We start from the raw sequence: 26531 nt of genomic DNA on the forward strand, positions 1-26531 counted from the left end.
GCCAAATTCACACAGTACATCAGGGCTGATATCACCTACCTGTCTTCCTGTGGTCAGTAATATATGACCTAATATAACTATAATTACAATGCTGACTGACAGCTGATCCAATCAGATTAATTTTGATGTCTAACAGAAACAGTTATAGTTTTCCCTACTCTACACACTGTCTAGATGTTAGAAGATTCTCATACACATTTCCACTAGCTACAGAACATTGGTTGTGCAGTATCATCTATTGCCATTCCCAGGGAAGACTGGATGAGCAAAAGTTGGTAGCAGGCAATCTGAATTACTAACCATATTGAAGACAGCCAAATGTGGAAGGTGGATGTTATATTGTTTCTTCCTCTAGCAGAGCAGCACTGTTTTAGTAGTTCTATTTAGTTTTGATTTTCTACATTCTTGTATCATCTCTAGATCTGACATGGAAAGCTGGTTCTTACTGCTAATTTTCTTCCCTTGAGTCCCACAGACCAGTCGAGACAAGTGGGCTTTTCTCCCCTATCAGAAGACTGAGATGGAGAAGAAAATCTTTACTGTACTGTTGGTACATAAATTACTGTGCCACTTGCACTCACTCAATATACCCTGTAACCAAGCTAAAAGACTGAACTCCCTATTTTTGAGCAGGGGAAAGAACAAATTATTGGTAAACACCAAAGATAAATTGAAAAAAACCCTCACATGCAAGGATCTGAGCGCTAAGAACATTTTGAACATATTTACAGACAAAAGAAGAGTCGTCTTCAGGCAGCAAAGGACAGGATTCTGGACTGATATGTGGGACTCAAGAAAAGAAAATTAGCAGGAAAGAACTAATTTTCTCTTCCTTACTGTTCCCCAGACAAGTCCAGATGAGTGGGATGTATCCAGCTTCCCTAAACTGGGCAGGAACCTGAAAAACCCATTTGCAATATATTCTCTCCAAACAGAGTGACCTCTGGGCCCCAGATGTTTAACCTATAATATTTGAAAAAAGTGCATAAAGAAGACCAAGTCACTGCCCTGCAAATCTCCTGCAATGACACCAACTGACAATCTGCCCAAGATGTCACCTGCATACAAAAACGGAATGTGCTCAAAGACCTACAGGAACCAGTAGACCCTTGCAAACGTATGCCGAAGCAATGCCCTCCTTCGTACAGGAATATAAAGGAAGACCTCCAAAATATTGACAGATGCCAGAAACTTTCCTTTCCTATCATGATCGCCGAGCAAAGTTTCCATGCGAAAGTGAGGCACCTGCAAGGATGCATTCACTTTCTTGATATCTAGGATGGGCCGGCATGTGCCTATCATTTTGAGAACCACACAATAAACGGAGTACCTTCTTAGACCTCTCTCGCTTCTGTACTGGATCCACCGTGTCTGAAGGAGCAAACTGTTCTGCCACTCTTTCACCCTTGATGCACACGGGGACTCCATGAAGGCCTTGACAAATGGACGAACAAATTCTAAGGCAAAGGAAAATTAGTTCTTACCTGTTAATTTTCGTTCCTGTAGTACCACGGATCAGTCCAGACTGTGGTTGAGCCTCCTTTCCAGCAGGTGGAGACAGACTAAAACTGAAAGGATATCCTACATGAGGACAGAGCCTATCCTGTAACCCTTCAGTATAACTATTGTCAAAGCAGAAAATAACAAAACCCGAATAGGATCAAGCAAGTAACCATAAAGCTCAATCGAGCAACTGTAGAACAATGTAAGAAATATGGTATGACTATACGCTCTTGCATATACTTGGTACTTGAACAACCAAGGCTTCCGGTGTAATTGCTCAGTATTCTTCCACAAAAATGAAGTATTGAATCTGCAAATCTGCAATAAACAAGCTTCGAGAGGACAGAAAGAAAGACAGGGAAGGGCGTCTGGACTGATCCGTGGTACTACAGGAATGAAAATTAACAGGTAAGAACTAATTTTCCTTTCCCTGTACGTACCCAGATCAGTCCAGACTGTGGGATGTACCAAAGCTTCCCTAAACCGGGTGGGCCCGAGACAGTCCCGCTCAAAGCACTTGCCGGCCAAAGGAACCAAAGACCGGAGCTTGCACATCCAGACGATAGTGCCGAGCAAAAGTATGCAAAGACGTCCATGTGGCAGCTCTGCAAATCTCCTGCAGGGAGAGTGATTGGCTTTCCGCCCAGGAAGTAGCTTGAGAACGTAGCAAATGAGCCTTTAGGCCCTCGGGAACCGCCCGGCCTTGGCAAAGATAGGCCGAGGAGAACGCTTCTTTCAACCACCGCACAATAGTGGTCTTAGACTGGGACCACTCCAGAGGACAAAAAGATGGTCCGAGGCCCGAAAGTCATTGGCAACCTGGAGATATGAAGTAGAACCCGTTTGGCATCCAGCTTACGAAGATCACCTCCCAGTCGTACCCGCGATCTCCTCTGGGGAAAACGCAGGGAGTTCTACTGACTGGGAGGACATGGAAGTTGGAAACAACCTTTGGCAAGAAGGAAGGGACCGTCTTGAGGGATACCCCTGAATCGGAAAAGCGCAAGAAAGGTTCCCGACAGGACAACACTTGAGTCTTGAAGATCCGTCGGGCGGAGGAGCTAGAGACCAGGAAAACAGTCTTGAGTGTAAGATCTTTTAACGTAGCGAGACGGAGAGATTTGAACGGAGCAGTACAGAGGGCCCAAAGGACCAGGTTAAGACTCCACGACGGGCAAATAGTACGAGAAGGCGGACATAGGAGTTTGACGCCCTTCAAGAACCGGATCACGTCTGAGTGGCCCGCTAAGGGATTACCTTGTACCCAACCGAGGGAGCGGAGACTTGCACGTGCAGAGAACTGAAGGAAAGGTCCTTGGAAAGACCCTTCTGAAGGAAAGAAAGGGCCAACGAGACTGGGCGGAGCGCGCCGAGACCCCCGACTCCGCACAAACAGAATCAAAGACCTTCCAGATACGCCCGTAAGCCAAGAAGTCGACTGTTTTCGGGCCCGCAGTAAGGTGGAGATGACCTCCTCCTTATAGCCCTTATGCCTCAGGCATCGCTGTTCAAAAGCCAGGCCACTAGACAGAAGCGATTGGCCTGGTCGGAAAATACAGGCCCCTGCCAAAGTAGACGAGGGAGATGACCAAGCCGGAGGGGTCCGTCCGTCGCCAGGTTGAGGAGATCTGCGAACCACTGCCTTCGTGGCCACTCGGGTGCTACCATAACCACGGGTCTCTGGTGGAGCTCTATTCTTCTGAGAACTTTTCCCACCAGGGGCCACTGGGGGGGGGGGGGAACACGTACAACAGAAGGACTTCCGCCGGCCAAGGGAGAGCCACAGCAGCCTCGCCCTCCGAGCTGTGCTCCCTCCAGCGGCTGAAGAACAGACTTGCCTTGGTGTTGCGCAAGGTCGCCATGAGTCCAGGTGGTGGGGACCCCACCTGTCCACTATCAGAGCCATGGCCGCGTTCGAGAGCTCCCACTCCTCCGGATCTAGCGATTGATGACTGAGGAAATCGGCCTGAACATTCTCCTTGCCCGTGATGTGGGAGGCCGCCAGACACTGCAGATGCCGTTCCGCCCATGCGTGTGCCAGCGAGACTGAGTTGGCGACCGGGTCCCCTGAGGGGACTGGGAGAGAGACCTCACCCCAGCCCGACAGACTGGCGTCTGTGGTTACTATCGTCCACTGTGGAGCTTGGAGAGGCATTCCCTGAAGGAGACGAGGGAGTGACAGCCACCACTGAAAGTCGGCGACTGTAGAGTCTAAAAACAGAAGGACTATGTGAAACTGTACCGACACCGGCTGCCAACGGGATAGCAAAGCTTTCTGTAACGGACGCATATGAGCAAAGGCCCAGGGGACTAGGTTGATGGTTGAAGCCATGGATCCCAAGACCTGCAGGTAGTCCCAGGCCGTTGGGGAAGGTAGCAAAACAGATTCTGAATCTGCCCAATCAGCTAGAGAGCTCGCGCACGAGGTAAGAAGATCTTGCCCACTCGGGTGACGAAGTGGGCTCCCAGGAGCTCGAACTTCTGGGAGGGCTGAAGGTTGCTCTTGGAGGAAAACACTATCCACCCGAGAGACGCGAGGAGAGCTAACACGCGATCCACCGCCTGTTGGCAAAGAGCCGCCAACTTGGCCCTGACGAGCCAGTCATCCAGGTAGGGGGGAACAAGGATTCCCTCCCGGTGAAGAGCCGCCACAACCACCCCCATGACCTTGGTGAAGGTGCAAGGCCGAAGGAAAGCGCCCAAAACTGGAAGTCTGGTTGAGGACGTGGATGCGAAGATACTTCTGGTAGTTGCGGTGAATCGGAATATGGAAGTACGCCTCTGCAAGAGCGAGTGAAGCGAGGAACTCTCTGGGGCAAACCGCTGCGATGACCGCTTGCAGGGTGTCCGTGCGGAAATGTGGAATCTTGAGGGCCCGGTTGACCCTCTTGAGGTCTAAGATCAGGCGAAAAGACCCGTCCTTCTTGGGAACAACGAAGCAAGTAGAATACCGGCTGGCGCCAAGCTCCCTCTCCGGGACCGGGACCACCGCGCCCAGCCTCAGGAGCCTGGCGAGGGTTTGTTCCACCGCGTCCCTCTTGGACCGCCCGCATGGGGAAAAGAAAAAACAGATCCGGTAGGTTGCGAATAATCTCGAAGGCGTACCCGTCCCTGATAATGTCAAGGACCCACTGGTCAGACGTGATTTTGCCCCATTCCTCGAAAAACAGGGAAAAGCGGCCGCCTAGGGAGGGGGCTGAGGAATGAGTCAACTGAACTTCGTTGCGTGGCAGGCTTAGGGGCGGAGCACGCGGGCTGGCCCTTGTGAAAGGGCCGACGCCCACAAAAGGGCTGCGACCAAGACTGAGACCGAGAAGAATAACCCCTTGAGGAACCACCCCATCCGCGCAGGGTATACAGTCTCTGGCCCCGAAAGCGAGGACGAGAGGGTGTAAAGGAACGGGACGGTTTCGGACGGTCCTCTGGGAGCTCATGGACCTCATTTTCCGCCAAGGAATCCATAAGCTTCTCAAGGTCCTCACCGAAAAGCTACTTACCTTTGAAAGGCAACGTGCCCAGCCGGGCTTTGGAGGACGGATCAGCCGACCAATTGCGCAGGCAGAGGAGTCGTCTGGCGGACACCGCCGAGGCCATCGCCTTTGCTTGGACGTGGAGGAGGTCGTAAAGCGCATCAGCCCCATAAGCGACAACTGCCTCGAGATGCTCAGCCTGCTCCGCCTCTGCCGACGGGAGGTCTTGGGTGTAGAGTAACTGTTAAACCCACCTGAGGCCTGCCCGTAGCATGAGACTGCTGCAGAAAGTCGCACGAACCCCCAGCGCCAGGGCATCAAAAATACGCTTCATAAGTGCCTCGAGCTTGTGGTCCTGGGCGTCTTTCAGAGCCATGGAACTCTCCACCGGGATGGTGGTATGTTTTCAAAATTTCCAAACATTCCTCCGGGAGGGGGTAAAGCTTATCCATAGCCCGCCCCACCCGGAGTCCCAGCTTGTGCATGGGGTGAAAAGGGAAGGCGCTTGTCGGAGCCCTGATTCCCGCCAGGACCGGATCCATATCCTTGAGCCATAAGGGTGTCCGCGGGGGGCCCCACCAAGCCCAATTCCTGGAGGACAAAGGGGATGAGGGGCTCCAGCTCCTCCCGGCGGAACATCCGTAGATCTCTGGGATCGTCTCCCTCCAGGGGAGGCAGGGTACCCTCCCGGGACCACCCGCATGTGAATCGACCCTGGGGGCTCCGCAACCGGACCAGTAGTCAACGGCGCGGAGCGGGGAAACCTGGGTGGGAACCTTCCTCCTCCTCCTGCAGGCTAGCTAAATAGGACTTATGCAGGAGGAGGACAATTCTGTGGAAAAAACGGGTCCTAGAATTCCCGGGGGGGGGGGGGGGGGGGGGAGAGAATCTGAAGAGGAAAAAAACAAAACAAATCGGCCCCCCCCCAACCCCAGGCAGCTCCGAAAACGGAGCCGCTGAAAAATCCAAAATGGCCGCCGTTCCCGGGCTTTGCCGAGCCGGGAACGGCCTTGGCCATGCTGAGGGAACTCTATCCCCGGCCTAAATTTGCCTGCTGCCGAGGAGGGACCTTCCCCACCCAGCAGGCAAGCAGAACAGAGGCCCTCTCGCAAAAATCGCGACGAGGGCTGACCACAAGAGAGGCAGGCTGCCTGCTGCGGCATAGACAGAGCCGCACTGAAGAAAAAAACTGCAGAAAAAAAAAAAAAGTTTTGATTGGCAGCCTGCAGGCCCGGAGTGAAGCAGGGGGGAAACCTGCAGACTCCTGCCTTTCTGGCTGCCGGATCAAGCCCTCCGAAGACCAAAATGAGAAAAATGGGTCTACTCCTGTAAGGTAAGTTAAAAAAGCACTTTGAATACTTTTAACTTTAAACTGTATCTTTGAAATTTTTTTTTTTTTTTTTTTTAACAGACTGAGCACAGCAGTGGGCTAAGCAGCCCCCTCGGCAGCCAGAGGAGGGGGAGACGAGAACTGGACCACCAGACTCGGTCCCCACATGTGGAAGCAGCTACAGACTCTGGCTATGCTCTGCACAAGGGGCAAAGCCCCCTGAGTCCGGCAAGAGCCAGGAGACGGAACCGTCTCCTGCACAAAACAAAAACTCCCCTTTTTATTTATTTATTTATTTATTTATTTAAATAATTTATATACCGGAGGTTCCTGTATAATATACATATCACCCCGGTTTACATAGAACATTATTTATTTATTTTTACAGGGAGATCACACTAGATCCCTAAGGAATAAGTACTTGCTTGATCCACGAAGAAAAGAAAAGGCTGCTTAGCCTAGAGCAGGGAACCGAAGGGTGAGCTGCTACACCTGCTGGAGACAGATGAATACTGAAGGGTTACAGGATAGGCTCTGTCCTCATATAGGATATCCTTTCAGTTTTAGTCTGTCTCCACCTGCTGGAAAGGAGGCTCAACCACAGTCTGGACTGATCCGGGTACGCACAGGGAACTGTCTTTTACAACGGAAAGGACCCGCTGGTCTGTTATCTTGGACCATTTCTCATAAAAGCGAACCCATCACCATCCTATGCGCATTCCTGGGGAGTGGACCAAGAAAGCTTCATTGAGTACTCTTAAGTCCATTAGAAGAAAAACTTGAGGTGTCTCAAGCACCTCTGCAGTTCCCTTGAAAGGACTGCAACTTGGATACAAACTGGTGCTGCAAAAAACTCTTTCCATGCTGGTAATGTCTGGCCTCCCTAAACTTCTGCTTGTCTGGGAATGTCCTTCAGATCCTCTTGGGTTTATCCTCTGGTAACTTATGGGATTTCAACTCCCCAAGGTGCTTGACCAATTTGTTTAATCATTCCCAAAAATGCAGCTTGCCTCAAAAAGGGAGATTACCAAGCTGAGACTTGGATCAAACATTAGTAGCCCAGTTATGTAACCAGAGCAACTTTCTAGCTGAAACTGCAGATATCATATTCCTGGCTAACATCCGCAGCAAATCAAACAATGCATCAGCTATAAAAGCTAGCCCTGCCTCAAATTGGGAGTAATGACGACATCACAGGATGTACAAACATTAACACAATAATAAAACTATAGTTAAATTATAAGCATTCCTAAACTTATAAAAACAAAAATAAGTTACAATAAGAAAAAAAGAAAAATCTACCTTATAAATGGGCCATGACCGACGGCCCGCAAATGCGCAGTAGAGTGGGCAAGGACGTCGGTCTTAGCCAGCGTAAAAAAAAAAAAAAACATGGCGGCGTTGGGCGGCAGCGGCGATGGCGGCGTCGGGCGGCCGCGGCGATGGCGGCAGCAGCGAACGACGAGGTGCAGCGGCGGCCAGTAGCGAGGGGAGGGAGGAGAGAGAGAGAGGGAGGAGAGAGAGAGAGGGAGGAGAGAGAGAGAGAGGGACTGAGGGAGGGGGAGGGACTGAGTGGGGGGGAGGGAGGGATTGAGTGAGTGGGAGGGACTGAGTGGGAGGGAGAGGGACTGAGTGGGAGGGAGGGAGGGACTGAGTGAGGGAGAGGGACTGAGTGGGAGGGAGGGAGGGACTGAGTGAGGGGGAGGGACTGAGTGGGAGGGAGGGACTGAGGGAGGGAGGGGGTGGGGAAGAGTGAGGGGAGAGGGAGGATGAGGGAGAGGTGAGAGACAGGGATGTGAGTAAGTGGAAGGGTAAGAAGTTGTGGAGCAGAGAAAAAGGGAGTGGAGGAGGGCTGAGGGAGAGGGGATGGGATTGAGACAGGGTGGGGAGTGACTGAGGGAAGGGGAGAGAGGTGGGAGTGACTGAGGGAAGGGGAGGGAGGTGAGAGTGAGGGGAAGGAGCCAGTGGGAGACAGAGAGTGAGTAAGACTGAGGGGTGGGAAGGGGGTGAGTGACTGAGGGGAAGGGGGAATGAGGGAGAAAAAGTGTAGGAGGGTGCTGTTTTCGAAAATGGACCGAAAACAAAAATGTAATGTAGCCCGTTGTGACGGGCTTAACGGCTTGTATCAGAATAAGAGAAGGAAAAACAGAACCAGAGAGTATGCAAACTGAAATTTGAGCATGATCTAATACTTTTGCTTTTCAGTGCCACATTATTTGAAATGGTGGCCTAGAAAACCAAGTAGCTTCCAAAGGTTTAGGTGTGTGCCTCATCTTCCAGTGTGTACTACTGCACTCTGCTTGTTCTATTTCCAAGTAGCTTATGCTGCTCATGCACATATGATCAAGGCAGAAGCCAGTATTGGTCAGTTCTGCGGTACCCTTAATATTATAAAACCTTTCACTGCTGTGGAAGCCATGTCCACTTCATTTGCTGACCAAGATGTGGTTGTCTCTGCAAAGAAGCACATTGTGCTCCTCTCTTGAGTCTCTGCTCTGCAAATGCTGGCTGACGCACCCAGCCCAACATCATTCTATTAATGATGCCAACCACTGTAGGCAGATTATTTTAAATTGTATTCAAGCTGATGTAGGTGTTAAATACAAGAGAAAAGAAAGAAAATGTTGCTTACCTGTAACAGGTGTTCTCACAGGACAGCAGGATGTTAGTCCTCACATATGGGTGACATCATCAGGATGGAGCCCAATCACAGAAAACTTCTGTCAAACTTTCCAGAACTTTGACTGGCCCCTACTGGGCATGCCCAGCATGGCATTAACCCTGCAGCCAGCAGGGGTCCCCCCTTCAGTCTTATTTGAAAGCTACAGGCAGTGCCGAAAAATAAAACAAAACGTTACGAACCCAACACCGCGGGGCGGCGGGCAGGTTTCGTGAGGACTAACATCCTGCTGTCCTGTGAGAACACCTGTTACAGGTAAGCAACATTTGCTTTCTCACAGGACAAGCAGGATGGTAGACCTCACATATGGGTGAGTACCGAGCTGAGGATGTCCTAACATGCACCAAATGTACCCAACGGCGTGCAACAGGCACAACAACTGGGGTGGAATTTGGTAGAGGGCATCCTGAACCCCACCGGGCAGGCAGAAGGGTGTAGGTACGTCACATTGGAAATAAGTTACGCAGGACAGACTGACCAAAGATGGAATCTTGTCTTCCGGCTTTGTCCAAGCAATAGTGGGCTGCGAAAGTGTGGAGAGAACTCCAGGTGGCAGCCCTGCAAATGTCAGGAAGCGGCACCGATCGTAGGTGTGCTACTGAAGTCGCCATGGCCCTCACAGAGTGTGCTTTAACACGGTCTTGAAAAGGAATGCCTGCTTGCTGATAGCAAAAAGATATGCAGTCCGCCAACCAGGAGGAGAGGGTCTGCTTACCCACAGGTTGCCCTAATTTGTTGGGATGGAAAGAGACGAATAACTGAGTGCTCTTCCTGTGGGCAACTGTACGGTCTAGGTAGAACACTAGAGTCCGCTTACAGTCAAGGGTATGCAGAGCCTGTTCCCCTGGATTGGAATGGGGCCTGGGAAAGAAGGTAGGTAGTATGATGGATTGATTAATGTGAAACTCCGAAACTACCTTAGGTAAAAATTTAGGGTGAGTGCGGAGTACCACCCAGTCCTGCAGGAGTTTAGTGTAAGGCGGATAGGTAACTAGGGCCTGTAACTCACTAACCCTGCGAGCTGAATTGATAGCCAAAAGGAAAATCACTTTCCATGTGAGATATTTTAGGTCACAGGAGTGAAGAGGCTCGAATGGTGGTTTCATGAGCCGACCAAGAATCAGATTAAGGTCCCAAAAAGGGGCTGGAGGACGTAAAGGTGGCTTGATATGGCGCAAGCCCTTTAAAAAGCGTGTTACGAGGGGTTGTATTGATATAGGAACATCCCCGACACCTTTATGGAAGGCGGCTACCGCACTGACATGCATTCTGATTGAAGAGTTCTTTAAACCTGACTCCGACAAATGCCAGAGATAGTCCAAAAACCTTGGGATTGGACAGGAAAAGGGATCAAGGGACTGCGAGGTGCACCATGTGTACCTTTTCCATTTATAGGAATAAAATTTTCTTGTGGAAGGCTTCCGTGAAGCAATCAGGACACGAGAAACCGAATCTGAAAGGTTAAGTGGTTGAAGGATTAACCTTTCAACATCCATGCCGTCAGAGACAAGGCCTGAAGATTGGGATGGCGTAGGCATCCGTTGTTTTGAGTGATCAGATGCGGGTCTGTTCCCAAGGGAATGTGCCTGCGGATGGAGAGATCCTGAAGTACTGGAAACCACACTTGGCGTGGCCAGTGAGATGCTATCAGGATCATGGTTCCCTTGTCCTGATGTAACTTCACGAGAGTCTTCGAGAGAAGAGGAAGTGGAGGGAATGCATAGAGCAGACCGGTTGCCCGCAAGAGGGAGAATGCATCTCTGGGCGGAGAGCGCTCGCTCTGAATGAGGGAGCAGAAATTGTCAACTTTGTGGTTCTGAGGGGACGCAAAGAGGTCTGTCTGGGGATAACCCCATTGTTGGAAGATGAAGTTCGCTACCGAGGGGTTGAGAGACCACTCGTGCAGTTGGAAGACACGACTCAGTTTGTCTGCCAAGACATTGTCCACTCCCAGCAAGTAGGTGGCCCTGAGGTACATCGAGTGGGAGAGCGCTTCTGACCAAATCTGCGCAGCTTCCTGACACAGAAGGAAGGAGCCTGTGCCTCCCTGCTTGTTGATGTACCACATGGCCATCTGGTTGTCCGTCTGAATCACGATGACGCGATTTGACAGGCGTTCCTGAAACGCCCTGAGAGCATATCGCATTGCTCGAAGTTCTAGGAAGTTTATTTGATGTTTGGCTTCCCATGGAGACCAAGACCCTTGTGTCTGTAGATTGTCCATGTGCGCTCCCCACCCGAGGTTGGAAGCGTCGGAGGTGAGAATGAGTTGAGGATCTGGCACTTGAAAGGGAAGTCCCTGGAGGAGATTGTTGTGATCTTTCCACCAAGCGAGAAACAGATGGAGTGAGTCGGTGATGTGGACAATGGTCGACTGAGGCTGAACAGCTTGAATCCATTGTGACCTCAGAGTCCAATGCATGAGCCTCATGGCCAGGCGGGCCATTGGTGTGACATGGACTGAGGACGCCATGTGTCCTAAAAGGACGAGGAAATGGAGAGCTGTTGCTGTATGCTGAGACTGCAACTGGTAAGCGAGAGACACGAGGGTTAGCGCTCGTTGAGGTAGAAAGGCTTTTGCCTGCAAGGTTTCCAAGTCTGCCCCAATGAACGACAAGGTTTGAGATGGGACTAAATAGATTTTTCGTAATTGACAAGAAAACCTAGAGAAATTAGAGCGTGTAGGGTCAAATCGAGGGATGACCAAGCGGCTTGCTGGGTTGGAGCCCTGATTAACCAGTCGTCCAGATAGGGGTAGACGTGAACACCTTCTTTCCTGAGAAAAGCTGCGACAACCACGAGACATTTGGTAAAGACGCATGGTGCCGATGCTAGGCCTTACGGAAGCACGCGGTATTGATAGTGCTTTGGGCCTACTAAAAACCTGAGGTACTTGCGATGAGCTGGAGTTATCGCAATGTGTGTGTATGCGTCCTGAAGGTCCAGAGAGCAGAGCCAGTCTCCTCTTTGCAGAAGAGGTAGAAGCGAGCCCAAGGTTACCATCTTGAACTTTTCTCACTGTAGGTACTTGTTGAGAGCACGTAGGTCCAGAATTGGACGAACTCCCCCGGATTTTTTGGGGATAAAAAAGTACCGGGAATAGAACCCTAGGCCTTGCTGCGAGAGTGGGACGGGTTCTATTGCTCTTAACTGGAGAAGAAGGGAAACCTCCTGCTCCAGAAGGACAGAATGGTTGGATACTCTCCATGCTTACAGAAGTGGTGAGTCCGGTGGAAGAGCAAGAAAGTTTAGGTGGTAACCCTGAGCAATGATTGCTAGCACCCATTGGTCGGTTGTGATTGATTGCCACATGCCATGAAAGTGGCACAATCGACCTCCCACTGTATGCTTGGCAGAGGAATCAGGCTGCTGCTCTCCAAGTGAAAGTCAAAACCCTGAAGCAGGCCCCGGCTGGGGAGCTGCTTGCGGCTTTTGCTTTTGGGCCTGGCGAGGCTGAGGTTTTTGAGAAGGCCTCGTAGTTCGAGACCTTGCTGGTGGAGGATAGTACTTCCTTGGACGGAAGAATGACTTCTTAGAGTCCTTCCTAAAAGTCTGTCTTGAGGGGAAGTCGGAAGGTATAGATGAGAGCTGTTTAAGGGTCTCATGATGGTCCTTTAATTCAGCCACTATTTGATGGATCTGTTCACCGAACAGATTGTCTCCTACACATGGCAGGTCAGACAGCCTGTCTTGTACTTTTGGGCGAAGGTCAGAAGATTTGAGCCAGGCCCATCGTCTTGCCGAAATGGCAGCTGCAGACACTCTAGTAGAGGTGTTGAAGATATCGTAAGCTGTTCTTATCTCATGCTTTCCTGCCTCAAACCCCTTGTTGACAAGGATTTGAAGCTGTTGTTGGAATTGGTCAGGCAGGGTTTCAGAGAAGTCCTGTATCTGCTTGAAAATGACCCAATTGTATTGGGTCATATACAGCTGGTAAGCAGCAATTCTGGAGATGAGCATGGCCCCTTGGAACACTCGTCACCAATATTGTCTAAGAACTTGTGTCCCTTAACAGGAGGGGTAGATGAGTGAGGCTTCATCCTTTTTGCTTTCTTCTGAGCCGATTCCACCACCACTGAGTGGTGGTCAAGCTGAGATTTTTGAAAGCCGAGGGCTGATTGTACTAAATAAGTAGTGTCAGCTTTTCTATGGACTGGGGCAACGGATCCAGGGTTTTCCCAGTTCTTTTTGAGGAGGTCAAGAAGAACTTGATGAATGGGAATAGAAGTGATCACTTTAGGGGCATCCAGGAATTGGAGGAGCTCCATCATCTGGTGCCTATCATCCTGCTCCTTCTGAAGCTGAAAAGGGACCAACTCAGACATTTCCTTCACAAAATTAATGAAAGAAAGGTCCTCTGGAGGAGAACGCTTTCTACTTTCAGCAAGAGAGGAAGGTGAAGGTAAGTCATCGGTGTCTGTGGAAGTATCATCACCCCAGGTGTCATAAGGATCAGCAGACTGACCTGTAGGATGAGAAAGGGGTTGGATACCTGAAGGCCCCAGCTGAGGCTCCGAGAAAATCTAAGGAATCGCTGGGGGCACCGTGGACGGCCTGGAAGGCATCGGTGCCGGTATCGAAGGCATCGATGGCGCCGATGAGCGTATCGCCCCCGATGCATGAATCGGTGGCGAGGGACAAATTGGCATCGATGGCTGAGGCAGTACTCCCGAAGGAGGAATGCGGAATGGTGTTTCTCCTCCCGATGAAGCTGTCAACGGGGAGCGCACCGGAGCCATCGGAGACCCGGGAATCACCGGTGGAAGGGCGGTCATGAGCACCTCCATCTGGGATAGCAGCGGTGCCAGTGCTGCTGTCATCGGGTCGGTGACTGGTTCCACTCTCGGTGCCAGTGTCGGAGGAACTTGGAGTCGTTGCATCAACTTGTCGATGGCCTCCTGGACCAGCTGGTTCAGTTCTTCCCGGAGACCTGGAGCAAGCAGCCCCGGCTCCATGACGGAAGAGGGAGGCGGAGGCACAGTCGGAGGGACCACCTTTACAGGTGGAATCGCGACTCCCAAACCCCGATCGGGTGAGGGTGGCCTCGATGTCCCAGTCGCAGGAATGGTCAGTGCCATTCCTGGACGGGACTTCTTCGATGGTGGCTCGGACGGTGGCGAGGTCGATGATTTTGCTCCCTCGACGGTCCGGGACTTACGATGTCGATGTTTCTCCCTACGATCCCCTCGATCTTGAGGGGGAGTAACGGGAGTCGATGGTCGTGAAGACGTCTATGGCGGACGGTCACCGGACGGTTGTCGATGCTGGTGCGACTTAGACGGTGCCGGTTCAGATGACGTCGATGCGATGGACGGCGTTGGGGTGTGAGCATGGAAGAGGAGTCCCATCTTCTCCATTCTGGCTTTGCGACCTTTTGGTGTCATGAGGGCACATTTGGTGCAAGTCAGGACATCATGCTCATGGCCTAAATACATTACACAGACACCATGAGGGTCTGTGATAGACATGGTACGAGTACAGTCTGGGCACCAACGAAACCCCAACGCCATGGCCATCGAAAAAAATCGAGCCTCGGTATGGTCGACGGCCAGTAGGCCGCGAGGGCCAAACTAGATGGTAATCGACAAAAGACGGTCAAAAACTTACCGGAGTACCACGGCCTGAGAAAAGTTAGAGGAGGGACCCCTGTGGGGCAATTTAAGTTTAATTAACTCCGTGAGGAAAATTCCTGTCAGGAATCTCTTCAGAGCTCCTAAACCGCAAGGCTACTGATGCACAGAAAAAAGAAGACTGAAGGGGGACCCCTGCTGGCTGCAGGATTAGTGCCATGCTGGGCATGCCCAGTAGGGGCCAGTCAAAGTTCTGGAAACTTTGACAGAAGTTTTCCGTGATTGGGCTCCATCCTGATGATGTCACCCATATGTGAGGACTACTATCCTGCTTGTCCTGTGAGAAAGGAACTATCACCCAATATCTTGCCTCCCCAAGGAGCATAAAGCCTCTGCTTTCATCATGCAAGGGCCAGACATGTCTGGAAAGAATGTATGCCCCAAAAGTAGCCAAAGAGGATTCTAGTGATAGTGTAAACAAACACTAACAATGTAATGCACCTGGCATTCTGATGACCACACCAAGAACAAGTAACTAAGCATGTACTCATCTTTATACCTAAAAAGACAGCATCCTCAAAAAAAGGATGTATATAGTGTTAATGACTTGATGGAGACACTAATACAATTAGTTTTGAATTACTTGTATTAAATTGAGAAAAGTATTTCAAACTGAAACATAAATAAATTGGTAGTGTTTAGAGAATTATACAAATCACTCCCATAAGTATGTTACAGAGAAATTAAACAGTTTAAAAATGAGAGAAAAAAAAAAAGAGAAGACAAAAATTCCACATAAAAATGAATGTACAATTATACTTACACAGAATTAAAGAGGTAGGCTCGTCCCTGGCTTCCCTGAAAAGACTGTAAAGAAACAAATCAATAGAATCCTTAAAAAAAAAATTCCAAAACTCAGTCTTTGTTGCACTAATGGAAATAAAATGTAAATTGATAATCAACACTTACCATATTCACTGAAAATAAATTGTAATGTACTGCTGAATTATATAGTGCTTAGAGATTTATTTTTTTAAATTGATAGCTGCAGGGCTAGAGGCTATGATTCCACCGGATTAAGCACCTCATCCCAGAAAACAATCAAGACGAAGTTGGAGGATCAGTCTGAGATCCAGCAGAAGTGCCAAGTGTGGCTAAGAAGAAACTCAGGTTTGATTCCCAGACCTGGTTGCTGGTTGTTGCTGCTGCTTGGGCTGAAAGAAAGAGCAATCCCAGCCTATGGGAATCCCAGCTGTTGCACAACCATAGCAGCTTCTGGCCAGGATCATGTAAAGGGCAGCAAATGGAGTCCTGGTCAAAGGACAAATCATATCATGTCTAGGTTATCTATAGAGAGGTATAAAGAGGAAGATTTTTTAAAGTAATTAAAATGAATAATAATAAAAAGACTAGAAAGCAGAGTTGCTTACCTGTAACGTGTTCTCAAAGGACAACAGGATATTAGTCTTCACACATGGGTGACATCAACGGATGGAGCCTGGCACAAAAGTTTTATCTCAAAGAATCTAAAACATTCAAACATGCCCTACTGAGCATGTACAGCTGTAGTCATCACCCTGCCCCTTAGGCAGAGTCCCCTCAGTCCCTAATATAGCTAATACATGGAGAAACCAACTCCCAGGGGAGGCAGGTGGGTTTCATGAGGATTAACATCCTGCTGTCCTCAGAGAATATCTGTTATATAGGTAAGCAACTCTGCTTTTTTCAAGGACAAACCCCACAAAGGGGTCTAGGCAGGAAAAGAGTTGGTTTCTACAAAGAGAAAACCATAGAAAAGACTGAGACACAAAACCCCAATGCATAGCAGAGATGCATAAGGCAGGGGAGTGACGCGAGTGCCAGCAAGAAACATACTCCACATCACAGAAAACATTACAAGCAGGGTTTCGGATCAGTAAACTCTGACGACAGTAGGTCTAGAACCTCCTGTATACAGGAAAAAGTCTAGAGATGAAAACAAGAGAAGGACTCTTGGAACCCAGTTGAATCACCCTTCCGGAAGGGACAGGAAAGCAATGGGAATCAGGGCCTCCCGATCCTAAAAAACCTGTCAACTCTCCAGTTGAAACACAATCACTGATAACTGAGGTTCAGAAGCGACCAATCTGACACTGGCAGCCACCATCGGATAGGGAAGACCACCACAGTAATCAATGAAGGGGCCCCTGCAAAAACAGTCAGATGACCGCCGCTGCCATCCCCCAGCCCAGGCCTACAAGGAGAAGCACTGATTCAAAGAATCGAGGCTCCCATTCAGCGATAAACCTGCCAGGGATGGAGCCCCAGGGGCTTACCCACAAAGGGAATTTGTGACACAGAAGGGGGTCAAAAAACATTCCTCTTCTGAGGGAGGAGAAGATTCCCGACACTACCTTTCTGGTGTCTACTTCCACTTAGGGTTTGACCAGGAACGCAATCCTAGGTCAGTCCTGTAGCAGCGGCGCACAACTTGTTGTGATTGCCAGAAGGGAAACACACACCCCTACAGTAGAGGGCAACTGGAGAATAGAGCCCTCTGCTGTAAAAGCACACTAACTAGTACTCATACAGTGGTATCCCATCCTATGAATTTTCAGCACACCTATGCTTGTGGGTAGAATTTCACGGTACACCAAGGACCGAGCACCACTTGCTAGAGTGGGTGGCTGCGCACTGCCAAAAGGCAAATCAGAATGTGTGATGACGCCTTCCTCGCCAATGCTCCCCAGCACTTTGTGGAGTAGGACTGACAAGGAGGCTGAGACCTTGACACATCGATGGCAGAACCCTGGCATGGCTGAGAACTGTACAGACAGTGAGAATGATGCCTGCCATTGCCCGAGGCACTTGGAGTAAATGCCCTGCCGTACCCGAATGCGCATGCTGTGCTCCACTGTTACAGTAACACCCAGTGGAGTGCATAAGAACAGTGTGACATCATAACAAGAAGTGCTTACCACCCAATCTCCATACCACCCTCTGCTTCCTAGTCCAGCTATACTCCGATCCCCAACTCCTCCAAAACCATAAACCCCAAGTTAATCACCTTCACATGCCGAACTGCAGTACACAAACACTTTCTCCACCCTCCCGAACCCCCAAACCCACCAAGAAATCTTGTCCCAAGTTCCAACCCCAGTCACTGACAGAATCGTCATCAGCACCCAGTGCACAAGTGTTCATAAAAAGTTGGAATGAGTCCCAGGATCATAGACCCTTATTGCCTTCCATGTCCCTGAATCAACTACTGAGGTGCTCCAGATGTCAGGTCTCAGTCCTACAACACTGAGAAAACCCCACTCGGGGAACCATAGAAGGGAAACTGGACATTCCGCTGCATCTCATGTTTCGTCACCCAGAGGAATAATCTGTCCAGCTAGTAGAAGAGCACACATAGCAAGGAAGACAAGGTAACTGACCTTGAAGACAGATCTCTCTACTGCAATATCTGGGTGGTGGGGATCCCCGAGCAGGCAGAGGCTCGGTGCCTGGCACCGATATTGGTGGGGAACACCTGGGACTCCCAGGTTTATCGCAGATGGAGCCTCCGTTCCACAGGGTTGCTACGGCTGCGGCATGGCACCCGCCAATGCAGCACTGCATCCATAGCCACACACCGATGGTGACCAGTGACAGTGCTTTCGGAATTTCCCACGATGCTTGGCCCGGTCCTTTCCCAGACTCGAGGATGTTGAAGATCCCGATGCCTTTGAGAGCACTGACGTCGGAGAGGGCCTTTCACCAGCTCCTCTTTCTACACTCCGGCAGGATCTTCCTGAGAGAGGGACAAGGTATCTATGGGCTCCCATTGGCCCCCAGGAGTCGACATCCCCAATGCCGGCATGGATGGAGTAGAATTTTTAGAACCAAAAAGCTTCTCCATTTATCCAGCTGAGCACGACAGCCTTTGGGGGGGGCATCTGATCGAACAACTGACACCCTCTGACATTGTGCAATGCCCCCAGGCAGAGGATGCAGACCTCGTGTGGATCAGTAATCGGCATGGTCAGTGGGCACCACCAATAACTGGACGATGCCATGAAAAACAACCAGCAAGCAGTTGATGGCTGGCGGCCACCAAGAAGCAATATGTCGGGAATCGACTGTAAGTAGGCAAAAAGAGAAAACCTATCACGCCATCGGTCATAGAAGGGGGACCAGTTGTGAAAAACAAGAAATTCTGAATGAGAAAAACGTTCAAGAGCAGAGCTCCAAAACCACGAGGCAACTAACACCGCGGAAAAAAAGACTGAAGGCGGACCCTGCAAGGTGGCATATTCAGTGTGCTAGTCAAAGTTTCTAGAAAATTTTAACAAATGTTTTCCCATGCCGGGCTCCATCTGATGAAGTCACTCATCTGTAAGGATTAACACATCCTGCTGTCCTAGGAGAAAGTAAAATACTGGCAGTGGAAACTTGGGTGGAGTTAAGGGTGGAACTAAGGTAGAGCTTAGTTGCGCCCCCCCCCCCAAACCAGAATGGAGTCCCGTTGCCCCTGCACTGCCCACTCAAAAGTCTGAACTAGAACATTGACCTAGATTTCAAAGACTAAAAGATACACTAAGCAGGAACTAGCCACAAAACTTTATTAACAGAAAGCAATGCAAGGAAATCTATGGGGAGCTGCATCTGGCTGTTGGATATAGAGGTAAATAAAGTATTTGTTTTGTGTGTGGAAGAAACAGAAAAAAAAAGACCTCACATGGTGAATGAAAGCTAAAAACATTAAGATAAGAAATTGCCATACTGGGTCAGACTAAGGGTCCATCAAGCCAAGCATCCTGTTTCCAATAGTGGTCAAACTAGGCTACAAGTACCTGGCAAGTACCCAAACACTAAGTAGATCCCATGCTACTGATGCCAGTAATAGCAGTGGCTATTCCCTAAGACAACTTGATTAATAACAGTTAATGGACTTCTTCTCCAAAAACTTATCCAAACCTTTTTTAAACTCAGCTCACTAACTGCACATCCTCTGGCAACAAATTCCAGAGCTTAATTGTGCATTGAGTGAAAAAGGATTTTCTCCGATTAGTTTTAAATGTGCTACTTGCTAACTTCATGGAGTGCCCCCTAATCCTTCTATTATCCGAAAGAGTAAATAACTGATTCACATCTACCCGTTCTAGACCTCTCATGATTTTAAAGACCTCTATCATATCCCCCCCTCAGGCGTCTCTTCTCAAAACTGAACAGCCCTAACCTCTTTAGCCTTTCCTCATAGGGGAGCTGTTCCATCCCCTCTCTCATTTTGGTCGCCCTTCTCTGTATCTTCTTCAGTGCAACTATATCTTTTTTGAGATGCTGTGACCAGAACTGTACACAGTACTCAAGGTGTGGTCTTCACCATGGAGCGATACAGAGGCATGATGACATTTTCCGTTTTATTCACCATTCCCTTCCTAATAATTCCTAACATTTTGTTTGCTTTTTGACTGCCGCAGCACACTGAGCTGACGATTTCAGTGTATTATCCGCTATGATGCCTAGATCTTTTTCCTGGGTGGTATCCCCTAACATGGAACCTAACCGTTTTATTGGCTTCTACTGGACAACCTATAACTGACAATAAAATCTAGTATTTCGAAGGGGGTAAGCCGTTATTGTCATGAAAGTCAATCTTGCAAGGCAGATTACCATGCAGATTGTAAACACAGCATTAAATGGAAATGCTACTTCTGTCAAAACCAGCAGCAGATATCCTGGGGTTTTAGGAGCCATAGTAGCACATAAAAGTGCTGCTGGGGGTTCATCAAAGCGAAGCAGCTAAGGAAACGAAACAAAAAGGTAGAGAAGAGAAGAACTTGTGTCCACTGCTGTGTGGGAAAGGCGAAAACAGATGATATTGGCAGTCGTGCGGGAAGGCATCGCGCAGGTGTGCAGGAGCAAAGCTGCTTGTGCTAGGAGAAGTTCCTGCCTTGAGCTGCCAGGGGGCGCTCCCAAGCAGCATGGCTAATTCAGCCTGCTTATCTGCAGGAAAACATTAGAGATTAAAAACAAAAAACAAAAAAAGACCCCAAGCTTTTTTTTTAAATAAAAAGGCAAGTTAAAATTAAAAATAAATATAAGAGCAGTAGTTTCTACTACCCCAAAAAACTTGCTGGGCAGACTGGATGGTCCATTTTGGTCTTTATATAGAAACATAGAAATGACGGCAGAAGAAGACCAAACGGCCCATCCAGTCTGCCCAGCAAGCTTCACATTTTTTTCTCATACTTATCTGTTTCTCTTAGCTCTTTGGTTCTATTTCCCTTCCACCCCCACCATTAATGTAGAGAGCAGTGATGGAGCTGCAACCAAGTGAAATATCAAGCTTGATTAGTTATGGGTAGTAGGGGAAGTAACCGCCGCAATAAGCAAGCTACACCCATGCTTATTTGTTTTACCCAGACTGTAACTGCCATCATTTACTATGTTACTATGTTCTCTCTTGTTCAGCTTTGGCTAATTAAGCTTGTAGTAAAAGCTGAAATGTCTCAAAGTGCTACACAATAGGAATCGTAAATCATTCCCTGATCAACATTTTTACAATCTGCACCAATAATTGGCAAGAATTAAATCTTGAGTTTGAGGAACCAAAAAAGACCTCATGTAAATTATAAGTTAGAAACAAGTAATAAAAATACAACTAGGCTATTTGAATTTGATGGCCCTGGATACCAAGGAAAACAAAGGGGGGGGGGGGGAGTTTCCCTACTAATTGCTTTACCCAAAGAAAGCAAGCAGGGCCTTGCAAGAGAAGCTTTGAAGCATTCTTGTGAGAACTTCTTCCAAGAAACAATTGTATTCTAGAAAGAAAAAAGGTGTCTGGAAGCTAACTATGCAGCTATACTCCACCTCCTATGCAGCTGGCAGACTGTCACTGCCAAAACTAGCAACTGCTACTGCAACCTTCTGCAGCCCACACATTCCTCTCTCTCTGAATTCCGTTACTTAGCTATAGGCAAAACAGTGCGAGGCCTGTCAGGGAGTACTGAGATACCAGGATTAGCCTAAAACATATCATGTGATTTGGTTTCAGAAAGGTTTTTAAAAACATGCCAATATACTGTAATTTATTTTAAAACAGAGAACAAGGCAGCAGATAAAAACCAAACTACTCATCCTCATCTCCTGCTCCGTTTTACAGTCCCTTTCACTGCCTCAGAGATCCTCTGTGCTTATATCATGTTTTCCTGAATTCTGATACTGTCCTTGTCTCTCCCATCACAGGGAAGTTGTTCAATGTATCCACCACCCCTTCAGTAAATAAATATTTTCTTGTATTACTCCCGAGTTTACCTTCTTTTGCCCTCACATTCTAGGCTCTCCTTTCCACTGAAAGCAGTCCACCTCCTGTGTATTTATTCCTTGATATTTAAAATGTCTCTGTCCTAGTTCCTCTTTCCCATACGTTTTATGATGAAAACCACTGACAAGTTTGATGGCTCTCCCCTGGACTTGCTCCCCCCTTTGTGAAGGGTGGCATGGGTGTGAGCCTTTTGTGATGTGGCATAGTTTACGCAGCCTCGTAACCTACGAAGCCTATGCCAGTGGCTAGCAGACGTTCCCTGTATCGGAACAGACCGGGGCTTCATCTACACCTAACTTCTCCCTTGTAGGTTGAGCCCTTGGGTTCTGGTGGCTGGCAGGTCTAGGTGGTCCCTAGAGTGGTGAAGAGAACTGGAGTCCAAAAGTACACCAGGGTCAGGGCAGCTGTAAAAGAATGGAGCCGGAGACCGGCCAAGGTCGGGGCAGGTGGCTAACAAAAATGGTCAGGTCCAGGAAAAAGGTCAACATCCAGTAGGCAAGCAATCATAGTCAGGTCCAAGCGAGAGATCAAGGTCCAGAGAATCAGGCCAAGGGTGGACGAAGACACACAGAGGACAGTGAGTGAGACAAGCAGGACAAGGCAAGGCTGAAAGACAAGGTTGGGCAAGGAAACAGGAACACAGGAACCAAGAATACTAGGCAACACACACTGCAAGGCCGAAGACCCATTGCTGAGGCGCTGCCGATAATCTGAGACTGCCTTAAATAGTATGAGTATGTGATGGCATTGCAGGCGCCAGGTTCGGGACTCTTGTCCTGGGCCCTTTAAACACCGGCACGCACCATGCATGCGCACCTAGAGAAAAGTCTGAGAGGAGCAGGAGCATGGCAGAACTGGATGCTGTGTCGGCATGCGAGCCATGCAACACAGCCCTGGTAAGCTGGAGCAGCATTCCTGCCACAGCATCCCTGCCTCATGCGGACTGAAGTGGTGTTGAGGGTAAAAGAGATGACTCGTGGGGCCTTCCCACAAACCTCGCATTGTAACATCCTTCCTGCTGGCTATTCCTTTTCCCTTTGCACCAAAGATGGCAAATGCCAGAAGGATGCCTTCTGGCATTTGCCATCATCTCATCTGCCAGTTGGCCACCTTAAGATCAGATACAATCCCATTCTTTTATTTATTTATTTATTTATTTATTTATTGTTTTTGTTATACCGAGTTTCATGATAGGCATCACATCAACCCGGTTTACAAATAACAAGGAGTGTAAAGCATAACGTAACGTAAAAAACAATATTTTCAATAAGAACCTTGAACTTTAAATACAGTGAATCAGAAAAAGGGAGAGGGAAAGTTACAAAAAACAAGGAAAATAAACTTGGGATGGAAGGGGAGAAATTGAACAGCACAATATTTACATTTCAGCCTATTGATATATTAGAATAGCAAGTGAAAAAATAAGAATATGAAACGGTACATAGGTAATCAAATGAATAAATATGACACAGTTGTGAATGGTAATAGTACAAAGAATGGTAATAGTACAAAGAAATTCATCCACTATGCATTTTTGCATTCCAAATGCATGATCCTGCATTTTTTAGAATTAAATCTTAGCTGCCAATCTAGTCTAGACTATTCCTCAAGCTTAATTACATCCCTCTGCATGTTTTCCATACATTCCAGGATTGCAGATTTTGGTATCATCTGCAGAAAGGCAAACCTTTCCCCAATAGCGTTACTGCAGTAACGTTTACAGAGATATTGAACAAAGGTAGACCAAGGACTAATCCTTGCGGCACACTACTGGTAACCCCACTTTCCTCAGAGTGAACTCCATTAACCATTACCCTTTGTTGCCTCCCATGCAACCAGTTTCTAACCCAGTTAGTCACTTTAGGGCCCATACCTAGAATGCTCAGTTTTGTTTATACAGTAAGTCAGCTATGAAGAACCGTGTCAAAGGCCTTCCTGAAATCTGAGTATACTAGATCTGGTGCTCTTGCCTTACCTAACTGATCAACCAATCAAAAATGTTTATTAGATTAATCTGAGACCACCTATTTTGGTACAACTATGCTGCCTCAGTTCCTATAATCCAATGGATTCAGAAACTGCACTCTTCTTTTAGAAAGTGGGCAGGCGGTGCTGATGATGCAGAGGGGTAGTGAGTAATGGTGTGGGATGGGTTGTATATAATCCTTTCCTCCTCCTCATGTGCGTGAGGTGGGGAAAATGAAGATGATGAGATTGTGAGAGGGGGTTGGGGTGTGTACAGCTAGGGAAACGCCACTATCCCTACGACACTGCTCTTCCCCCCATCACCTCCTCAGGCCCTGTGGTGCAGCTCCACTGCTCCTGCCTTTCTCCTTGAAATCTGCGGTGGACACAGATGCACTGAGATGATACTCAGAGTCCTTAATATATTTATAATATGGAAAGACAGAACTCCAAGATTTAAACAAACTTATAACCCACTCCATCACAACTTCTAGGTGGGAAACATAAAACACTTATTTGTAAAAGTAGCAAATAAAAAAAAAAAAATCAAACAAAAACAAATATAATTAAAACAGAAATGGTACACCACTGTGAAAAAGCAGAGTTGCTTACCTGTGTTCTCCAAGGACAGCAGGATGTTAGTCCTCACACATGGATAACAACATCAGATGGACCCCAATGAAGAAAACTTGTGTCAAAGTTTCTAGAACTTTGACTAGGCACACTGAGCATGCCCAGCATGCCCTATACCATGCAGACGATAAAGCCTATCATTCAATTGTTCTTTGACCCTGTTACTTGGCACCAAGTTATCTTATACCTGTTAAATGTAAAAGCATTCTTACATGCTAGTTTATGTTATACTGTAAACTGAAGTGATATGTAATTTTCTACATGAATTTCGGTATATTTATTTATTTATTTAATACATTTCTATACCGTTTCACCATTACATGAATGACCGAAGCGGTTCACAAAATTTTTCCAAAAAATAAACTCTTAAAAGAACTGTTTTAAATAAAAGGAAAAAAAAAGAATATAAAATAAAAATATAAAAATGACATAATAAAAGCTGAAAATATACATTAACATCTTGATCAATAAAACAAAATACTAAAAATAGACAACTTTACCGTTACCTTATAAAATAAGAAAAGAAACATATCGAAATTAACTTAGAATCAAACTTAACTCTGTATGACTATAACTGGCTAACCTGGTATATAAAAGTGTTAAATAAACCTGGTATATAAAAGTGTTAAATAAATAGAATAAATGCATCCATGCGGAGTCCCTCTTCAGTCTCTTAACATAGAATTATGATTAAAATAAATAGGTCAAACCCAACTCTGCAGCGTGGTGGGTGGGTTTCGTGAGGATTAACACCCTGCTGTCCTCTGAGAACACTTGTTACAGGTAAGCAACTATTTTCTCAGAGGACAAGCAGGACGGTAGTCCTCACATATGGGTGAATCCCTAGCTACAGGCTGCTCTCCAACACGAAAGGGGACCAACAGACACTTAACCAAGTGCTAACAGGCACAATACCACTGGTGCTATTGGCAACAGAAAGGGAGACAGCCTGAACCCAATGAGCCCTAGGTTGGGAGAGTTGGGTTCTATACCTCAAACAGGTTCTGAAGGACAGACTGGCTGAACCTACTGTCCTGTCGGCCATCCCTATCCAGACAGTAATGGGATGTGAATGTGTGGAGAGAACTCCATGGTGCAGCCTTGCAGATCTCTTCCGCAGGAACTGCTCACAAATAGGTCACAGACACTACCATGACTCTCACAGAATGAGCCTTGATATGGCCCCCAAGATGCAGTCCTGCCTGGGCATAACAGAAGGAGATGCAATCTGCTATCCAACTGGATATTGTCTGTTTGGTAATGGCAACTTCCAACCTATTCTTATCAAAAGAAACAAAAAGTTGGGTGGACTGTCTATGGGCTTCTGTTCGTTCCAGATAGAAGGCTAAGGCTTGCCTGCAATCCAAACTGTGCAGTGCTTGTTCACCTTGGTGTGAATGAGGCCTGGTAAAGAATATTGGCAGGACGATTGACTGGTTAAGATGGAAATCCATCACCACCTTAAGCAGGAACTTAGGGTGTGTACACAAGGCCACCCTGACGTGATAAAATTTAGTATAAGGTGGATAAGTCACTAAGGCCTGGAGCTCGCTGACCCTGCATGCTGAAGTGACTGCTACCAAAATTATGACCTTCCAGGTCACAGGTGTGCAGCAGCTCAAAAGGAGCTTTCATCAGCTGAGCTAGCACTACATTGAAGTCCTAAGACACAGCAGAAGGCCTTAGGGGAAACATACAACTATAGGCTGTACAGAGATGGACATGCCATCTACACTATGGTGGTATGCGCCAGTTTCACTAAAGTGGGCTCTAATGGAGTTGGTTTTTAAGCCAGCCTCAGATAGGTGTAAAAGGTAATCAAGCAGCTTTGGTTTGGGGCAGGAGAATAGATCCAGGGCCTTCTGCTCACACCACACAGAAAACCTTCACTTCAGTCCATAGGACTTTCTAGTGGAAGGCTTTCTAGAAGCCACCAGGACCCAAGACATCCTCTGAAAGATCAAGCGGCTGCAGAATTAACCTCTCAATATCCAGGCGGTGAGCGACAGGGTCTGGAGGTTGGGATGCTATAGCCTGCCTTGGTCTTGCATGATGAGATCTGGAGAATTCACCATACTGATCGGTCTCC

General features: G+C 47.9%; 1 protein-coding gene across 3 annotated transcripts in view; it reads right to left on the bottom strand.

Moving 5' to 3' along the window:
* The window catches only part of YPEL1 (yippee like 1), an 87462-nt gene that overhangs the window by 16778 nt on the left and 44153 nt on the right, over positions 1 to 26531 (bottom strand). For all 3 annotated transcript variants that reach the window (XR_003859192.1, XM_029619724.1, XM_029619725.1), the window contains exon 3: positions 15377 to 15420. Coding sequence is in view for 2 of the 3 variants with exons in the window: in XM_029619724.1 (XP_029475584.1) it covers positions 15377 to 15420 (44 nt within the window). In the remaining variant the exon portion in view is untranslated. The remainder of the gene's footprint in view (positions 1 to 15376; positions 15421 to 26531) is intronic.

The sequence above is a fragment of the Rhinatrema bivittatum genome, chromosome 11, assembly GCF_901001135.1.
Source record: "Rhinatrema bivittatum chromosome 11, aRhiBiv1.1, whole genome shotgun sequence".
NCBI lineage: Eukaryota > Metazoa > Chordata > Amphibia > Gymnophiona > Rhinatrematidae > Rhinatrema > Rhinatrema bivittatum.